This window comes from Felis catus, chromosome B2, assembly GCF_018350175.1.
Source record: "Felis catus isolate Fca126 chromosome B2, F.catus_Fca126_mat1.0, whole genome shotgun sequence".
Classification (NCBI taxonomy): Eukaryota; Metazoa; Chordata; class Mammalia; order Carnivora; family Felidae; genus Felis; species Felis catus.
Genome location: NC_058372.1, coordinates 136,709,682 through 136,724,879, shown reverse-complemented (window position 1 = coordinate 136,724,879; position 15,198 = coordinate 136,709,682). Strand labels below are relative to the sequence as shown.

The 15,198-nt window shown below is 38.9% G+C and overlaps 1 protein-coding gene across 21 annotated transcripts in view; it reads left to right on the top strand.

The window, feature by feature from the left end:
• Nucleotides 1-15,198, top strand: part of SYNE1 (spectrin repeat containing nuclear envelope protein 1) — a 475,092-nt gene that overhangs the window by 383,541 nt on the left and 76,353 nt on the right. For all 21 annotated transcript variants that reach the window (XM_045058235.1, XM_045058234.1, XM_045058221.1 and 18 more), the window contains 6 exons: nucleotides 1,139-1,293; nucleotides 1,717-1,864; nucleotides 4,292-4,386; nucleotides 7,331-7,565; nucleotides 9,506-9,700; nucleotides 13,280-13,405. In XM_045058235.1, the coding sequence (XP_044914170.1) occupies nucleotides 1,139-1,293; nucleotides 1,717-1,864; nucleotides 4,292-4,386; nucleotides 7,331-7,565; nucleotides 9,506-9,700; nucleotides 13,280-13,405 (954 nt within the window). The remainder of the gene's footprint in view (nucleotides 1-1,138; nucleotides 1,294-1,716; nucleotides 1,865-4,291; nucleotides 4,387-7,330; nucleotides 7,566-9,505; nucleotides 9,701-13,279; nucleotides 13,406-15,198) is intronic.

The window sequence follows — 15,198 nt, the reverse complement described above, 5'->3', positions numbered from 1 at the left end:
GTGACTCTATTATTAGAAGAGTATCTTACAGTCTGGAAGCCCCATGAGAAGGACCATGGCATGTGAGTTTTGTTCATGTGATATCTGTCCATGGAAATTCTGCCATTTGGTTGTTAAGCTTTTGGCTTCAACACTTGGGAAGATTTATTCTGTCTGCAGGGTAATGAGCCTATTTCAGAGCATGAAAAGAGAAAACACACAGCCAAAGGTGTCCTGACATTTCCTTCCTCCTGTAGCTGGTTTCCTAGATGGGGTTATAGATGCCCACACGAAAAACAGAAAAGACAGCCTTGTCCTATGTTTGAGATCTGAAAGCATAGATGGCATTGTCAGCTGAGTCTCACCAACTTTGGGATTGGGGCCAAGGACCTAAAACTGAAGCTGTGAAATAATGTGTGGTGGCTTCCAAACTTGAATGGGATCATGTTCCATCTAGCAAGAGGTCCACAGCTCCTGTTACCCAGACCTGCCACCTGCTAGCTGGGGGGCCTTGCGCAATTTACTTACAGATTCTCAGCATCTTGTCTCCCATCCTGAAATCGGAATAGTAGTGGTACTTACCTTATGGTATTGTTTTTCAAATGAGTTATTACCTGTAAAGCTCTTATAATAATACTTGGTTTATAATAAGTGCTTAAGGAATGGTAGCTATTACTATTATAGTAACATTATTACTATATTGCTATATTATTGCTATATACTATATTAATACTATGTTGCTATTATAAATATTATTATTGGTGTTAGATAATAATGGAGCAGAATAGCACAGATACATGGAATATACAGGGTAAGAAATAAGCCTTCTCAGTCATCAGCATAATTTTCATCCTTCATCAGTTACCAAGAATTACTTATGAGTAAATAGACCAAGTAAATAATACACATAAACTACCTACTTGTTCAGTGAAACCAAGTAAGTAGCTGTAAAAGCAATTGCAGCAGAAGCACTGGAAACTGATTAGGAGATGTAGCTCTTTTTTATTTGCAGCTCTGGAGATTACAAGTAAGTAGCCTAGAAATGCATAGGAGCCCAAAGACTGGCTTCTTCCAGAAATCTGAAGTCCACTGTGCAGCGTGAAAGAACTCTGCCTTTTCTTACCATAGTGCTAAATTGGCTTTTAAATCTTGCTTTCAGGGACAGATGTTAAAATTCAGCAGCATGGCCCCAGATTTAGACCGTCTAAATGAGCTTGGATATAGGCTACCCCTGAATGATAAAGAAATCAAAAGGATGCAAAATCTGAACCGGCACTGGTCTCTGATCTCCTCTCAGACAACAGAGAGATTCAGGTAGAGTAACCAAGAGATGTTTTGGCCACTCTGATAGATCAGTAGAAATAAGTGCATGGCTTGTGTACATTTATAAGTTCCGAGTCTTTCCAATGATACTTACAAAATTTGAACCGGAAGTGGCAAATTCAGTGAATGGTTGCCCATGGCTAAGGTACTAAAAATTGTTGGAATAAAAAATTTTAAAAAAGAAAACTCATGTAAGAATATATTAAAGATACATACATAATTTTATCATTCTTAAAACTTACCACTTTAAACTTTTATTCTTTTTTTTTTTTTTTTAATTTTACTACCTGAGGTGAAAACTTTGTGGTGGTCAATTTAGAAGTAGAGGCAGAGGATATTCATTTAATCTAGTTTTATATACTAACAATATAAGAACAAAAACATAATCATATTCTTTTTCCTTTGGTCTGTCAGTAAGTTGCAGTCGTTTTTGCTACAACATCAGACTTTCTTGGAAAAATGTGAAACATGGATGGAATTCCTGGTTCAAACGGAACAAAAGTTAGCAGTAGAGATTTCTGGCAATTATCAGCATCTTTTGGAGCAGCAGAGAGCACACGAGGTAGGTTATGCCAGTGGGTTTTCGGGTAATAATAATGCCATGTGGAGGAGTTCAAACACTGTATCTTGTGTTGATAGCTCTTAAGCTTGGACTTTTCCCATCTTAATTACAAAAGTGTGGTCCAGTTCTTTGCTTCCATAGTTGGCTTTAAAAATGTGTCAGGCGTCAATATCCTGTGATGTATACTGCCGGAATTGTGATAAAAGTCTCCTTATGGGGGGTTAGGGGTGGGGAGAGGGATCACGGGTGTGTGTGGAAGGAATGCAGAAAGACAATTTTTGAATTGAGTTACATACTACGTTAATATTGCCAAGGCTAGTTGATTAAGAAATTATGCCTTGATCACGAGTCTTTGATAAATGAAAATTGTGTGTTCTGTAAAAAGCATTTCCGTACCAGATATCTCCAAGTGTACCTCTTGGTCAAGACTCATTATAATTATTTCTTAAGAAACACTGAAGAGAGAACTGTATGTGAAAAGCAAAATAATTAATTTGCTATTAGTCTCGGTTTCCTGGTATAACTAAATTGTCCCATGTATTTATGAAATATACGCAAATGGAGAGAGAGATAGGATTTACCTAAAAGCAGAGAAAAGCTTAATGCAGAGCTTGAAAGAGAATGAAACTAGGGGCATCTGGGTGGCTCAGTCAGTTGAGCACTGGACTCTTGATTTCACCTCAGGTCATGATCTCACAATCGTGAGATCAAGCCCTGCATTGAGCTCCACATTCAGTGTGGAACCTGCTTAAGATTCTCTCTCCTGCTCTCTCTCTCTCTCTCTCTCTCTCTCTCTCTCTCTCACTCTCACTCTCACTCTCTCTCTGTCCCTCTGCCTATCTCCCCAGTTTGTGTGCTCTTGCTCTCTCTCTCTCTCACACACACACAAAAAAGAATAAAACTAATTTTAAAGCATTTTCCTTAAATTTTAAAAATAGAGAATTTAAAAATGTAGAAGGTATTTTTAAGTCCATTTTTATCAAGGTGACTTAGAATGGAATAAAAGACAATGAATCAAAACTAAAGCCAGCTATCACTTTATATCCACTATGATGACTATGATGAAAAAGACAGTATGTGTTAATGAGGGTATATAGAAATTGGAATCCTCATGCTCCTGGTGGGGATGTAAAATGGTGAAGCTGCTTTGGAAAACAGTTGGACAGTTCCTGAAAATATTAAACAGAGTTACCATATGACCCAATAATTCTACTCTTAACTTTATACCCAAGAGAAATGAAAATATGTGTCCAGAAAAACTTGTGCAAGAATATCGTCCATATCAGTGTTATTTATAGTAACCCACAAGTGGGAACAACTTAAATATCCATCAGCTGATGAATGAATAAATAAAATGTATGGAATACTATTCAGCAATCAAAAGGAATGTGGTGATGATACATACTTCACATGGTCAACATTGAAAACATTATGCTAAGTGGAAAGAAGCCAGTCACAAAAGACAGGCAGGATGCTATTTACATGAAATATCCAGAGTAGGCAAATGCATAGACACAGAAAATGTTAGTGATTACCTAGTGCTCATGGACTGGGAAGAAATGGAGAGTGATTGCTGAGTGTGGAGTTCTTTTCAGGGTAATGGTCTAAAGAAAATAGTCTAAAATTGATTGTCGTGGTGTGTGCCCAACTCTGGGAACATAATTAAAGTCCTGAAATTATAGACTCTAAGTAGGTGAATTGTTAAGGCATGTGAATTATTATCTCAATAAATTTGTTTTAAAAACTGTGGAAATAATTTGAAAAACTTTCTGTTGAATTTTTTTAGCGAAAAAATTTTATTAACCAAATTAAGTTAAAAACCAGTGACTTAAAAAATGGGAGGTTTTAAAATCTTTTCAACTTTCTAAAAGATCTTAAGCTATTCCCTATCTGAAAAAAAAAAAACAGAATACTAATTATGTGTTGACACTTAATGTTATTAGGTGATTTTGAAAGAAGTGAAACATAATTCTACCTTTAGTCACTTAGTTTTACTAAACAAAAATGAAACTTTAAATATATCTTAATTGGTTGTTTAAAAATATATTATTTCGGGGTGCCTGGGTGGCTCAGTCGGTTGAGTGTCCAACTTGGGCTCAGGTCACGATCTCACGGCTTGTGAGTTCAAGCCCCGCGTCAGGCTCTGTGCTGACAGCTCAGAGCCTGGAGCCTGTTTCAGATTCTGTGTCTCCCTCTCTCTCTTTGCCTGTACCCCACTTGCACTCTGTTTCTCTCTCAAAAATAAATAAACATTAAAAACATTTTTTAATGCATTATTTCTATACTGCAGGATTTTACACATATCCTGATTCAACTGGAAACATTTTTCAAAGCTCTGCTAAAACCAGAATTTTTGGAAAGTTACCAGAAAACTGGTCACTGAAATTGGGAACTCTAAAGTATGTTTTTCTATTTTTCAAATAATAGTTGTTTCAAGCAGAGATGTTCAGTCGTCAGCAGATTTTGCACTCGATCATTATTGATGGGCAGCGTCTTCTAGAACAAGGTCAAGTTGATGACAGGTAGGATCCTTGATATATTATTATGAAGAAAGTTTCCAGTGAATTAGTTATTTTCTTTTTAATGAGCAGATTAGAGGGCATGTATCTAATCTTCCTAAGGCAATTGTGCTGCAATGGAGCCTCAGTAATTGAAGGAGAGGCTTGTCTGAATCTCGGAAATGAGTGAGTATTGAGTCTTCTTTAAGAACTGCTATTATATTATATAAAGGACATAGAGTAATTGGAAATCACCTAGCCAACCTTCTCCAGACCTCTGCAGGAGACTGGAATTAATGAATAGATCAGAACAAATTGTATCGATGATGTATCAATGGTTTATAAACAGATGCTTCTAATATTCTCATACAGCTACAGAAATTGTATCCTCAAGGGAGCATAGAGATCACTAGATCATCTCTCTTACTTATAGATGAAAACTTGAGGTCCAGAAATGGGAACTGATGTGACCAAGGTCACTCAGCTAAGTAGCTGGTTTTTAGTCAGGACCAGACAGCTTTCCCATAGCATGGCAATTCCAGGTTTGAAAATGGTTTGCTGCCTTAAGGCAGCAGACACACAAACTGAAATCCTGCTTCCTCTTCATTTACTTAGCAGATTGCCTCTTTATTAAAAATGAAGAGGCAAAATCTAGCTCATCTTTCGACTTCTGGTATGTGAATTGACCATTTCATACTGTGTTTACATTTCCTGAGAACAATAGCTAGTCTATTGCATGTACTTTATGTGGTGATATTGGAGTATAACTGCATTTATTACATAAAAACATCTCTCCCGTATTAAGGCCCAGTAACCATGATTAGAATTAACTTAGTGTTGTTTTCAAAAATGAAAAAACAAAAAACAAACGAACAAAACAGAACATAAATCATTGTTTTTACTAAGAGGGTTTTTTTTTTAATGTTTTGGAAGCAATTTCAGTTTTGAGTGGGTATTTCTTTGGAGGTAACATGGAACATTTTCATGGTCATGCTATGGAACAACAAAATATGATAACGTATTTATTCTTTTCTAAAAAATTATGTATTTAAATTCAAGTTAGTTAATATACAGTGTAGTATTAGATTCAGGGGGACAACCCAGTGACTCATCACAACCCAGCAATTGAAAACTACTAGGTAATTATCCAAAGGATACAAAAATGCTGAATCCATATTTATTCTGTTCAAAGTGAGCCAGACTTAAACATGGGCTTTACTGAGAATTTAAGGCCTTCAAAATAAAACAAGTTCAAATTCAATTAGCTTATTCTTTGCTTTAGCCTCCCTTTATCAACTCTATAACAGTATTATAAAAGTTTAAGTGAGGAAGTAAAACAAAATTTAAAAATCATGTACAAGCCAACATCTATTCAATTGTAAATGTTAACAGTTAAGGAGAAACACCAAAAAGAAGAAAATGGGAGGGTTGAACCAAGGATAATTCTCAAAGTTGAAAGGAAAAAAAAAAAATTCGGATTAGAGCACGAAAGCCCCAGATTAGGAATGTATTGTGTTTTAAAAGTTCATTTCTAAATTTCGTGTTGAGAGTTCAAGTTCAGCCACAGAAACAGTGTCATGTGTTAAGTATTTCCTCACACTGGCAGGAAGCTCAGGACTGTTGAGGACAAGGGCTCCAAAGACATGGTGGATGGTGGCCTGAGGGGGAAAGTACTATGGGAGGGTACTTTTCATGTTGCAGGACGTTCTCAAGTCCTCCAGTTAAATGTTTTCGGAGATGATGGATGCTTGTAACTTCTGGGGGAGTTTCATGAACCTAATTCATCACATTTGATTCTACTGCAATTAGATTATTAATATCAGAATTTCCTTTCAGAAGCAAGAAGCACCAATAATACATTTGGTTTACAAAACCAAGGTGTATAGTGGGCCTAGATAATGAGAGGTGTCAAGAATGTAGGGGTCCAGAACAGTCAGTCAAGCTCAGATTGGAAGCCACCCTCAAGAGGAGAAAATAGTATATGGAAGGGAAGAAAAGGAAAACTTACGTGATAGAGAAAAAACAAGTGATGTTACACTTTAGTATTCAAAGGTGAATAATGCTCTAATCTACAGAGAAATTCATTCTATTTGATATAGGACAAACGAATTGTAGAACCACAAATTAAAACTTCATAGAGAACTACCAACCCCCTTTTTAAGGTTGAAAACACAGATGTAGGAAGGACAAACTAAAAGATCTGAGATTATTTAGCCTGAAGTTAAGAACACTTACATAAAACTTACTCTTTTTAAGTATATGGACAACCTTCATACAGCCAATGATAACTAGATAGTTTGCATTTTTCTAAGAACAAAATGAAGTAGGCTTAACATGTAGAGGGGACGATCTAGATTCATATGTAGAATAATTTGCTAAAGATTAGGGCTGTTTACTGTAAGAGAATACAGAGTTTCCAAGGACAGTTTTAAAGAAACATTTTTAAATAACATGGTTTTATTTAAGTGGCTTATGATTCTGGCTGAAATAACCCCGTGTTGTTCATCCAAAATGGCTTATAATTCTGGCTGAAAACTGAAGTGCATAAATAAGTTTTGGTCCTTATTTCCTCCCGCTGTAGCACAAACAAGATGTCGCCTCCTGCTGCATACACTTCTTAGGGTTTGGGCACATTCCCGTGGTGTCACTACCCAATACTCCCCACTTCTTGTGTACTCAGGGAGAGAATAGATGGCAGTGACTTTACAGATATGCCTTTAACCTGTGCTGAGACATGAAAATACTCACTGTTTGCCAAAACCAATAGTTTGACTGCTATAAATTTTAAAAATGACTTGAAATAGACCCAGTAACAGATCCTGGAATGATATTTGAAAGCCTCTGCCCTAACTCACTTCTCAGGGCTTAGGGTCACCAAGCATATGCACATTGTGTGTAGACATGTCTGATTATGAAAATGTACCCAGGGTAACAAAGTTTCCTCCCTATGTAATTATTTCTGCACCAGGGATGAATTCAACCTGAAACTGACCCTTCTCAGCAATCAGTGGCAGGGAGTGATTCGCAGGGCCCAGCAAAGGAGGGGCATCATCGACAGCCAAATTCGCCAGTGGAGACGGTACAGGGAGATGGCAGAAAAGCTTCGTAAATGGTTGGTTGAAGTGTCCTATCTTCCCGTGAGTGCTCTCGGAAGTGTCCCAATACCACTGCAGCAGGCAAGGACCCTCTTTGATGAAGTGCAGGTAAGGTGCAAAACACACGGTCTTTAAACCTCTTCTGTGTTTCCACTGCACGCTTTACCCTCGCCTCAGTTCTTCGCAAGGATTCTGGAGTGACACTGGAATGAGGACAATCATTGTTCCCGAGTGTCAACGGTAACACACAATACGATTGCATTACAAAGCCCGTGTATAGTGACGACACTCTGTCTGGCCGGGCCCAGCTGCTTACAGACCCTCTCCACTTTCCACACCAGTGCCTCCCAGCAGCTCACTAATCCCCAGTATGGAGGCAAAGGCAATGGCCGGGAAAGGAACACTGCATTGATTATACTCACGAGCAACGTAAATGTGTAACTTAAGCATTCCGGAAAAGATAAAAGTCTATGTCCTGTCTGAGTTTTTTGTCCATTCCTGGCTTGGCTCCGTACTTCCATCTATCTGGGAACTGGGGACTCCAGCCCCTTACACAGATACGTCCTAGTGCTCTTATCAGTGCTTCCCAGTATGTTTTACGGTCTCCTTTTGCTTTGGCGGTCCCTGCTCTCTGCTTTCTTTCTCCTCGCTTCTCTGGGAGACCTCATCCACACATGTGTCTGCCTGCTACCAGCAGAGAAGGGCCAGCGTGGTATCTTCCAGTCCCATCTACCTCCTGAGCTTTCAACTTATATATTCAGATTATATATGTGTGCATACAGACCTAGTGTGCACCATGGGTTCCAGCTTCCAGCAGGGCCTGTGATCTCAGGACCAGCCATTCTCCAGCAGTCCATTTCCCACATCCCCAGCTCAAGGAAATGTCTGGCAGCGGCTAACGCTTCTATCACTTGGACCCTGGGAGGTGCTCTAGAGCTATATTCTTTGCCTCTCCCTTCCCATATCTAATATATTCCCACTGCCACTGCCTTAGCGGTGCTCATGATAGATGATAGCTTTCTTCTTCTTCTTCTTTTTTTAATGTTTATTTATTTTTGAGAGAGAGACAGAGCGTGAGTGGGGGAGAGGCAGAGAGCGAGAGCGAGATACAGAATCTGAAGGAGGCTCCACGCTCTGAGCTGTCAGCACAGAGCCGGATGCGGGGCTTGAACTCACAAGATCATTATCTAGGCCGAAGTTGGATGCTTAACTGACTGAGCCACCCAGGTGCCCCGTAGACGACAGCTTTCTAACCTGTTAGTATATCCAATATATGCCCACCTGCCATTCCATCTTCTACCCTCCTGCAAAGTGTTGTAATCCAAACACATCACTTCCTTGCTTAATATTCCCCTGTGAATCTCGGTCACTTTCACTATTAAAAAAAAAAAAAGCCTTTGCAAGCGTGGTCTTGTGTCCTCTTCTGCCACTCTATCACACGCATACTGCATTCCCCCTGAAAACTGCATCCAGGATCCTGAATTCATCATCTTTATCTCAATGGCAAATTTTCCCATCTTAATTTCTCTGTGTGGAAGGATTCCTCTGACTGACTCCTGGCCCTCCTCACACCAGGTCCTTCTTAATCTAGTCGTGTTCCTATGTCTCTAAGACTCATGAAGCCTTTTCCCTTCGAGGAAGCCTGTCTTGCATCCACATGGGTTAGATATTTGAGCACTGGTCTTTCTTGGAATCGGTTGTTTGTATCGAACAAGTGTCCTAAATGTTTTCGGCAGAAGAAATAAAAAGACCATAATAAAACTTAAAATAAGTAGGAGTGGGTTCCCTACGCATCAGTCTCATGGGGCAGTTTTCATATTGCATTGTGACTGCATTTAATTTGGGGACAGAAACTAAGCCTCCCCCTGTCGAATCCTCGCTCATGTGTATATATCACTTCATTTATGCCCAGAGTATGCGCTCAGTAATGTTTGTTGTATCTAGGGGGCGTCCTATGTATGAAAACCTGTAGGGTCGTTTAAAAATCCTTGGAATAGGGATATGGTGAAGAAAAGAATGAGAAAGTAAAAAGCAACGGTTCCTTTCAGTTCAAAGAAAAAGTGTTCCTGCGACAACAAGGCAGCTACATCCTAACAGTGGAGGCTGGCAAGCAGCTTCTGCTCTCGGCCGACAGTGGAGCTGAGGCTGCCTTGCAGGCGGAACTCGCTGAAATCCAAGAGAAATGGAGATCGGCCAGTGTGCGTCTGGAGGAACAGAAGAAAAAGCTGGCCTTCTTGCTGAAAGTAAGTTCATCTCCTTTCTCCTAGAGACCTGATGCAGTTTAAGGAGCCACACAGGTAGTTGCACTGCTTCCTCCTGTTGTTAGCTTTCGAATTGGATGATGCGAAGATTAACTCACACCCTGCAGGTTTTTGATACCCTCTGTCTTATTTAAGACTTTGTCCTGTCTTGCACGAGCTGGAGAAGTTTCCTAGTTTTCAGCAATGTGTCTTGCAGAAAAATCCCCCCACTAAGTAGTTTTAAGTCTAATAAGACTGTCCAAGTGATGAATTCTGATTAATGGTCCGTGCTAAGCCAAGAACCGTGTGATGACTTTATAAATCCAAACAGGAATGCAAGGAGTAGATTCCACTCCCTGATCTGAGACTCTAAAGTGGTTTTTAAGATTGATATCTCTTATTTTATAGCAAGAAAAACCTATCCAAGAAGATACTCTTGATTTTGTTTCCACTTATCCAAGCACATTGCTATGAGATAAAATTTGGGAGGTATATTAAGCCTTTCGTTGGATACAGAGAGCATACTGATCACACTGCAAGTTCAGGGAGATGTAGATTTATCCAGATCCCCCACAATCCAGTTTTCTCCCCCCTCACTTGAAAATACTATATATAAAACATGATGATACATGCATTGGAAAAAGAGCATGGTGTCTACTCAGATAAATCCAAGTTAAAAGCATAATAAACCAAGTAACCTGGTTAACTCAACCTGTCTAAGCCTCAGTTTCCTCCTCTATAGTGTGGGTATGATAACCCCTCCTGCACATGGCATTGTGAGGATTTAATGATATAATGAAGGTAAAAACAGGCGGCACGGTACCTGCACATTTGGGCATTCAATGAATGATGGTAATTGTCATTGTTGGTATTATTATTGTATCAAAAAGTGAACAGAGCTAAGGAGTAAAGTTTTGTATATGTTGATAATCACCAACACTTTAACAAAATTATCTATTAAGTTTGGCCTGCCACTTTTTTGGATCACAGGTAATAACCAAAAGGAATGGAACACGTTTTGCTTTTATAATACTTAAAGTATACACACCCATTGGGTTTATTCTGTTGGATTTTATTTAATAATACATTACCTTCTGTGTAGGAAACACTCCATCAAAAATACCACTGAACGTTTGATAAAGAACTTTTATTTGCGCACAGCGCAATTCATCAGTAATACAATACGCCTGATTCTTTTTTCTTCTTTTTTTGCTTTCAGGAAAGGATTAAAAACATTGTAACTCATTCTGTAGAGATCATGTTAATCCTATATTTTTCTTTATTTGCAATGTGATTTTTGGACGCACCCCCGAGAATTTAATAAGGCGGAATGGCTGAGTCACTGCATTTACTTTTCTCGCCAGTCTGTCTGTTGGCGTGTAAGATGTCCGTCTGCTTTGATAGATGATCACAGACCATGCCATCTTGCTATTCCCTTGTAATTCATGTAGCAAAAAGACTGGGTTATAGCTTCAGAATCCAAGCCATCCTTGGAAAGGGGAATCCTTATTCTTGTTAAAGTTGATTTTATTTTATTTTTTAGTTTATTTTGTTAAGTTGATTTTATTTTAAATCAGACATGAGGACCTAATTGCCTAAGAAGAAATTTATGCAGCTAAATTCTAATGTTAATGTCATTTTCTTTATTTTAGTGTATCTTCATACCACAGCTATGGTGCTTACCTGTGTTTAGCTCTTGATTTAATGCTCTGAGTAAATATGCCAGGAATACAGTGATTATATAATTCTATGGCCTATATGTTCACATGCTTTCCTGTTGCCTCTTAGTTTTATTATGGAAAATAGGAAACTGGCCTTTTCTCGTTTAGATCAGTGAACATTTATCGATGGCATGTGGATAGGTTTCAGACTGTGAAGAGTTCATAGAGAATACTGCTGAATTTAGTAAGAAGATCTCACTATGCTGAGCATTAATGAACTCATTGTAGCCTGGGAATACTGAGATACTTCAACAGGGGGGAATTGGAACAGATCTGTCCAAGACAGACAGTTTGTGGTTTTTTTGTTTGTTTTTGTTTGTTTTTTTCTGGTAAATGGAAAGAGAGAATGTGGTTATGCACTCTAGGAAGTTCCCTGTAGGAATTTAAAAGTGCAGTGAGAATCTTGGGCCAAATGCTCAGTCTGGTTAGAAACCAAAAGACCTTTTGGGTAGAGAGGCGCTTTAGTCAGCACTTCTTACAGAAGACAGGTGCGCTCATAGCACCTATGGGCTGCTGCACTAAAAATAAAGTGTCAGGAGAGGAGATAGAAAGAGCCCAGATGAGAAAAGACTGGTGACAAAGGAAGAGATAATGTGAGGGAAAAGTACCATGCTCACTACCGAAAGCATTTCTAGTTGTCTTTCTGTGGAGTTCAGTAATTTAAGTTGTGGGGAGTGGCCACTGGACATGGGGGTGGGGGTGGGGTACCAGAAAGGGGTGGGGGGGAGACAGGAATGGGAGGTAGTAGGCAAAATTAAGGAGATCTATTTAGATAAATTTAATTTGAACTGTCTCTGAGACACCAGATAGGACTTAATTTGTAGATATGGTCCATTATGGTTCCTCTAATGATTTTTTTCTTTTACTTTTTTTTAATAAAGAAAGAAATACATGTGTCTGAAAAAAGTGCAGGTAATAATTGAAGTATGTAGAGTGAAAAATAAAATTTCCTCTCTACTGCCACCAGAGGTATCCACTGTTACCAGTTTGGTGTGTAACCATCTGAAATATAACCACATAATGTATATTCTTTGTCACTCTGTAGAGATCTACCGATCTACCCCTCTGTGTACCACCAGCCTCTATCTACCGCTCACCTTGCGATATTCTTCTTCGGAGCACTCATTAGTGTTTGGCATACTAGATGTATATTTTTAACATTTTGCCTTATGTCTCTTCTTCCATTTGCTGATTGTTTCCCGTTTTATGTGTTATATACTCAACCGTTTGTGACATGTTTCAGCAGGATCAAGATAGAGCCCACCAAGTGCCAGCCTTTTGTAGTTGTGTATTTCTACTTCTGTAACAATTCAAATTTATGTGCCTCATACTAGTCATATAATGAATTGAATCAGAGTCAAGGTTATATTATTTTTACATTTCATCTCACTTTTTTTATTCAAACACATTTCATTTTGAAAGAGATTCCATATTCTCTTTTTTATCTCTTATAGAGCATTTGAGGTAGTGTAGACACATCATAGATGGGGCTAGGAAAGGGGCAAAATAGTACAATTATACTCTTAACCCCTGCGGATTGATTCAGATCCAGATAACATTTTTGAGTCCCCGTAATATTCTGGGCATCGTATTTGGTGCATTCACACCCATTGCTTCCTCCAACCCTCCAACAATCATCAAGTCTGTATGCCCATTTTCATAGGGAAAACTGAGGCATAGCATAAATGTAGAACTCCCGCTGTTCTGATGCTGCCTACGTGAAAATGGATGTGGACTCCCCTTCACGTTATTCACCAGGGTATCTGTATTGTTTCTGTGGGATTCAGGAGAGTGTTTAGCTTTCATTCCAGTTTCCTACCAAGAAAAAATACCATGAACTTTCTTTCCCCTCCCATTCTAGGACTGGGAAAAATGTGAGAATGGTATAGCTGATTCTCTGGAGAAGCTACGAACTTTCAAAAAGAAGCTGTCTCCACCCCTGCCAGATCACCACGAAGAGCTCCATGCAGAGCAAATGCGTTGCAAGGTGAATTACTGGACTGACGTTTTAGCCATCACTTACCTGTGTGCTTCTGCTGTAATGTTGCCTCTGAAAGCCTAATTCTGTCAAACTGCTGTAGCTGTCTACATGTAGATGCACGTTCCTAGGATATTGCGTTAGGGCAGGCAACTCTGGTGAAACTTGGTTGTTGATTTATTGCAGCTGATGAAATTATAGGCTAGTTCATGGATTATCTTGAGAAAGCAAATGACAATGGAAAACACAGCATTAAAAGATATTTAAAAGCTGGATCAAGGGCAATAAACACAGTCTTTTTAAAGCATCTACACTGGGGAGTTGTTGCAGCAGAATAGTTTACGGAAAGAAGAGCGAGGCTTGGCAGCCTGGAAATTCTGCACAGTGGCTGTTGGAGGAACACCCTGCCCTCCAGACTCTTCCATAAGGAAAATGGGATCTGTAAGTAGCTGATTTCAGTCAGAGCATGGAGAGACACAGTCATTCAGTTACTCTCAGGGCCCTGACTACCTAAAGAGCAAGGTCAACCTGTCAAGTCACAGTTGGAAACAAATCAGGAGCTGATACAGACCCCTCCCTGCATCATGAGCTCATGGAGACCAAAATGACCTAGTGGCTGTAGGATTTGTTCTGTCCATGCCCATCTAGTCAACTGAAGTCTTTGGATGGCAGTTCTCTGCTGAACGATGTGCAGATCTAGTAAAAACTGTCTTTGCAAATGCTTTTTCTCCCCCAAATAATGCATGTCTTTGCATTCCCCAGTCATTTGCAAATTACTGCTCTAGAGTAATGCTGTTTAAAACTTCACACGTACTTAAATGATTTGGATTTTAAGCAGAAGTTCTCTGCTTCACTCTAAGAAGTCATAAGCATTAAAGAAAGGTTGATTTTTTAAAAAGTCTTAAAATCATGATGTCAGAATTTTCCACCAGTATTAAAATTTAAGGATATTCTTTGAAACTTGAAAGAGGCAGGTTTAGGAAAAATAAGAGATAATATACATTAATTACATCATGGATGGCAAATAAGGAAAATATTACCTTGAGATGTAAATTCAGAAATATGCAAAGATTAAAGCGTTTGTCAGTTTATAAGAAGTGATGAAAGAAAATTTTGATAAACACAAATGAGCATCAATTGGGCTCCTCCGATGTGCCAGTGATTATGCCAATATTATCTCAGTTGGCATAAACACAAGCTTACAAGTACAATCTGTTATTTCTGTTTTATAGATGTGAAACCTGAGCCTTCTAGAAGTTTAATAATGTCTCAAAGTGAGTCAGTATCAGGGCTGCCTGAATCCAGAGGCTGTATTTTTACTACATGGACTCATCTAACGGAGTCCGTGGGTCTGAAACAGTTGGTTTTTGGTGGTGGTGGTGTTTCTTTTATAATCCTTACATCGTGGGTTATATCTGATGTTTGGGTTAGGGCCTAGAAATTGGAATTAAAAGGGGAAAAATCTTTACATTGGTTTAACAGTTTAATGTCTGCAAATATAAGCAGAAATACTGTATATTTAATCACCTGGATGGTTTGGTCTTTCAGCCAAATATTGTTACCATGGGACCTCGTCTCCTAAAATACAACAGTTACAAACATACCCTGCTATTAAGTTCAGAGATTAAAAGGATGCATTTTGGTCCAGCTCTCTGCTACTCTTCCCCAAAGCACCCTTTGCAGCAAAACAAAGCAATTACCTGGAAAATTCAGACTAAAATCTTGTTTGTCTAAATTGCCTGAGAAGTTAGCCTCAAACAGTACTGTTAATTGACTTTGCTTTTGGAAACTTGTCTCCTGTG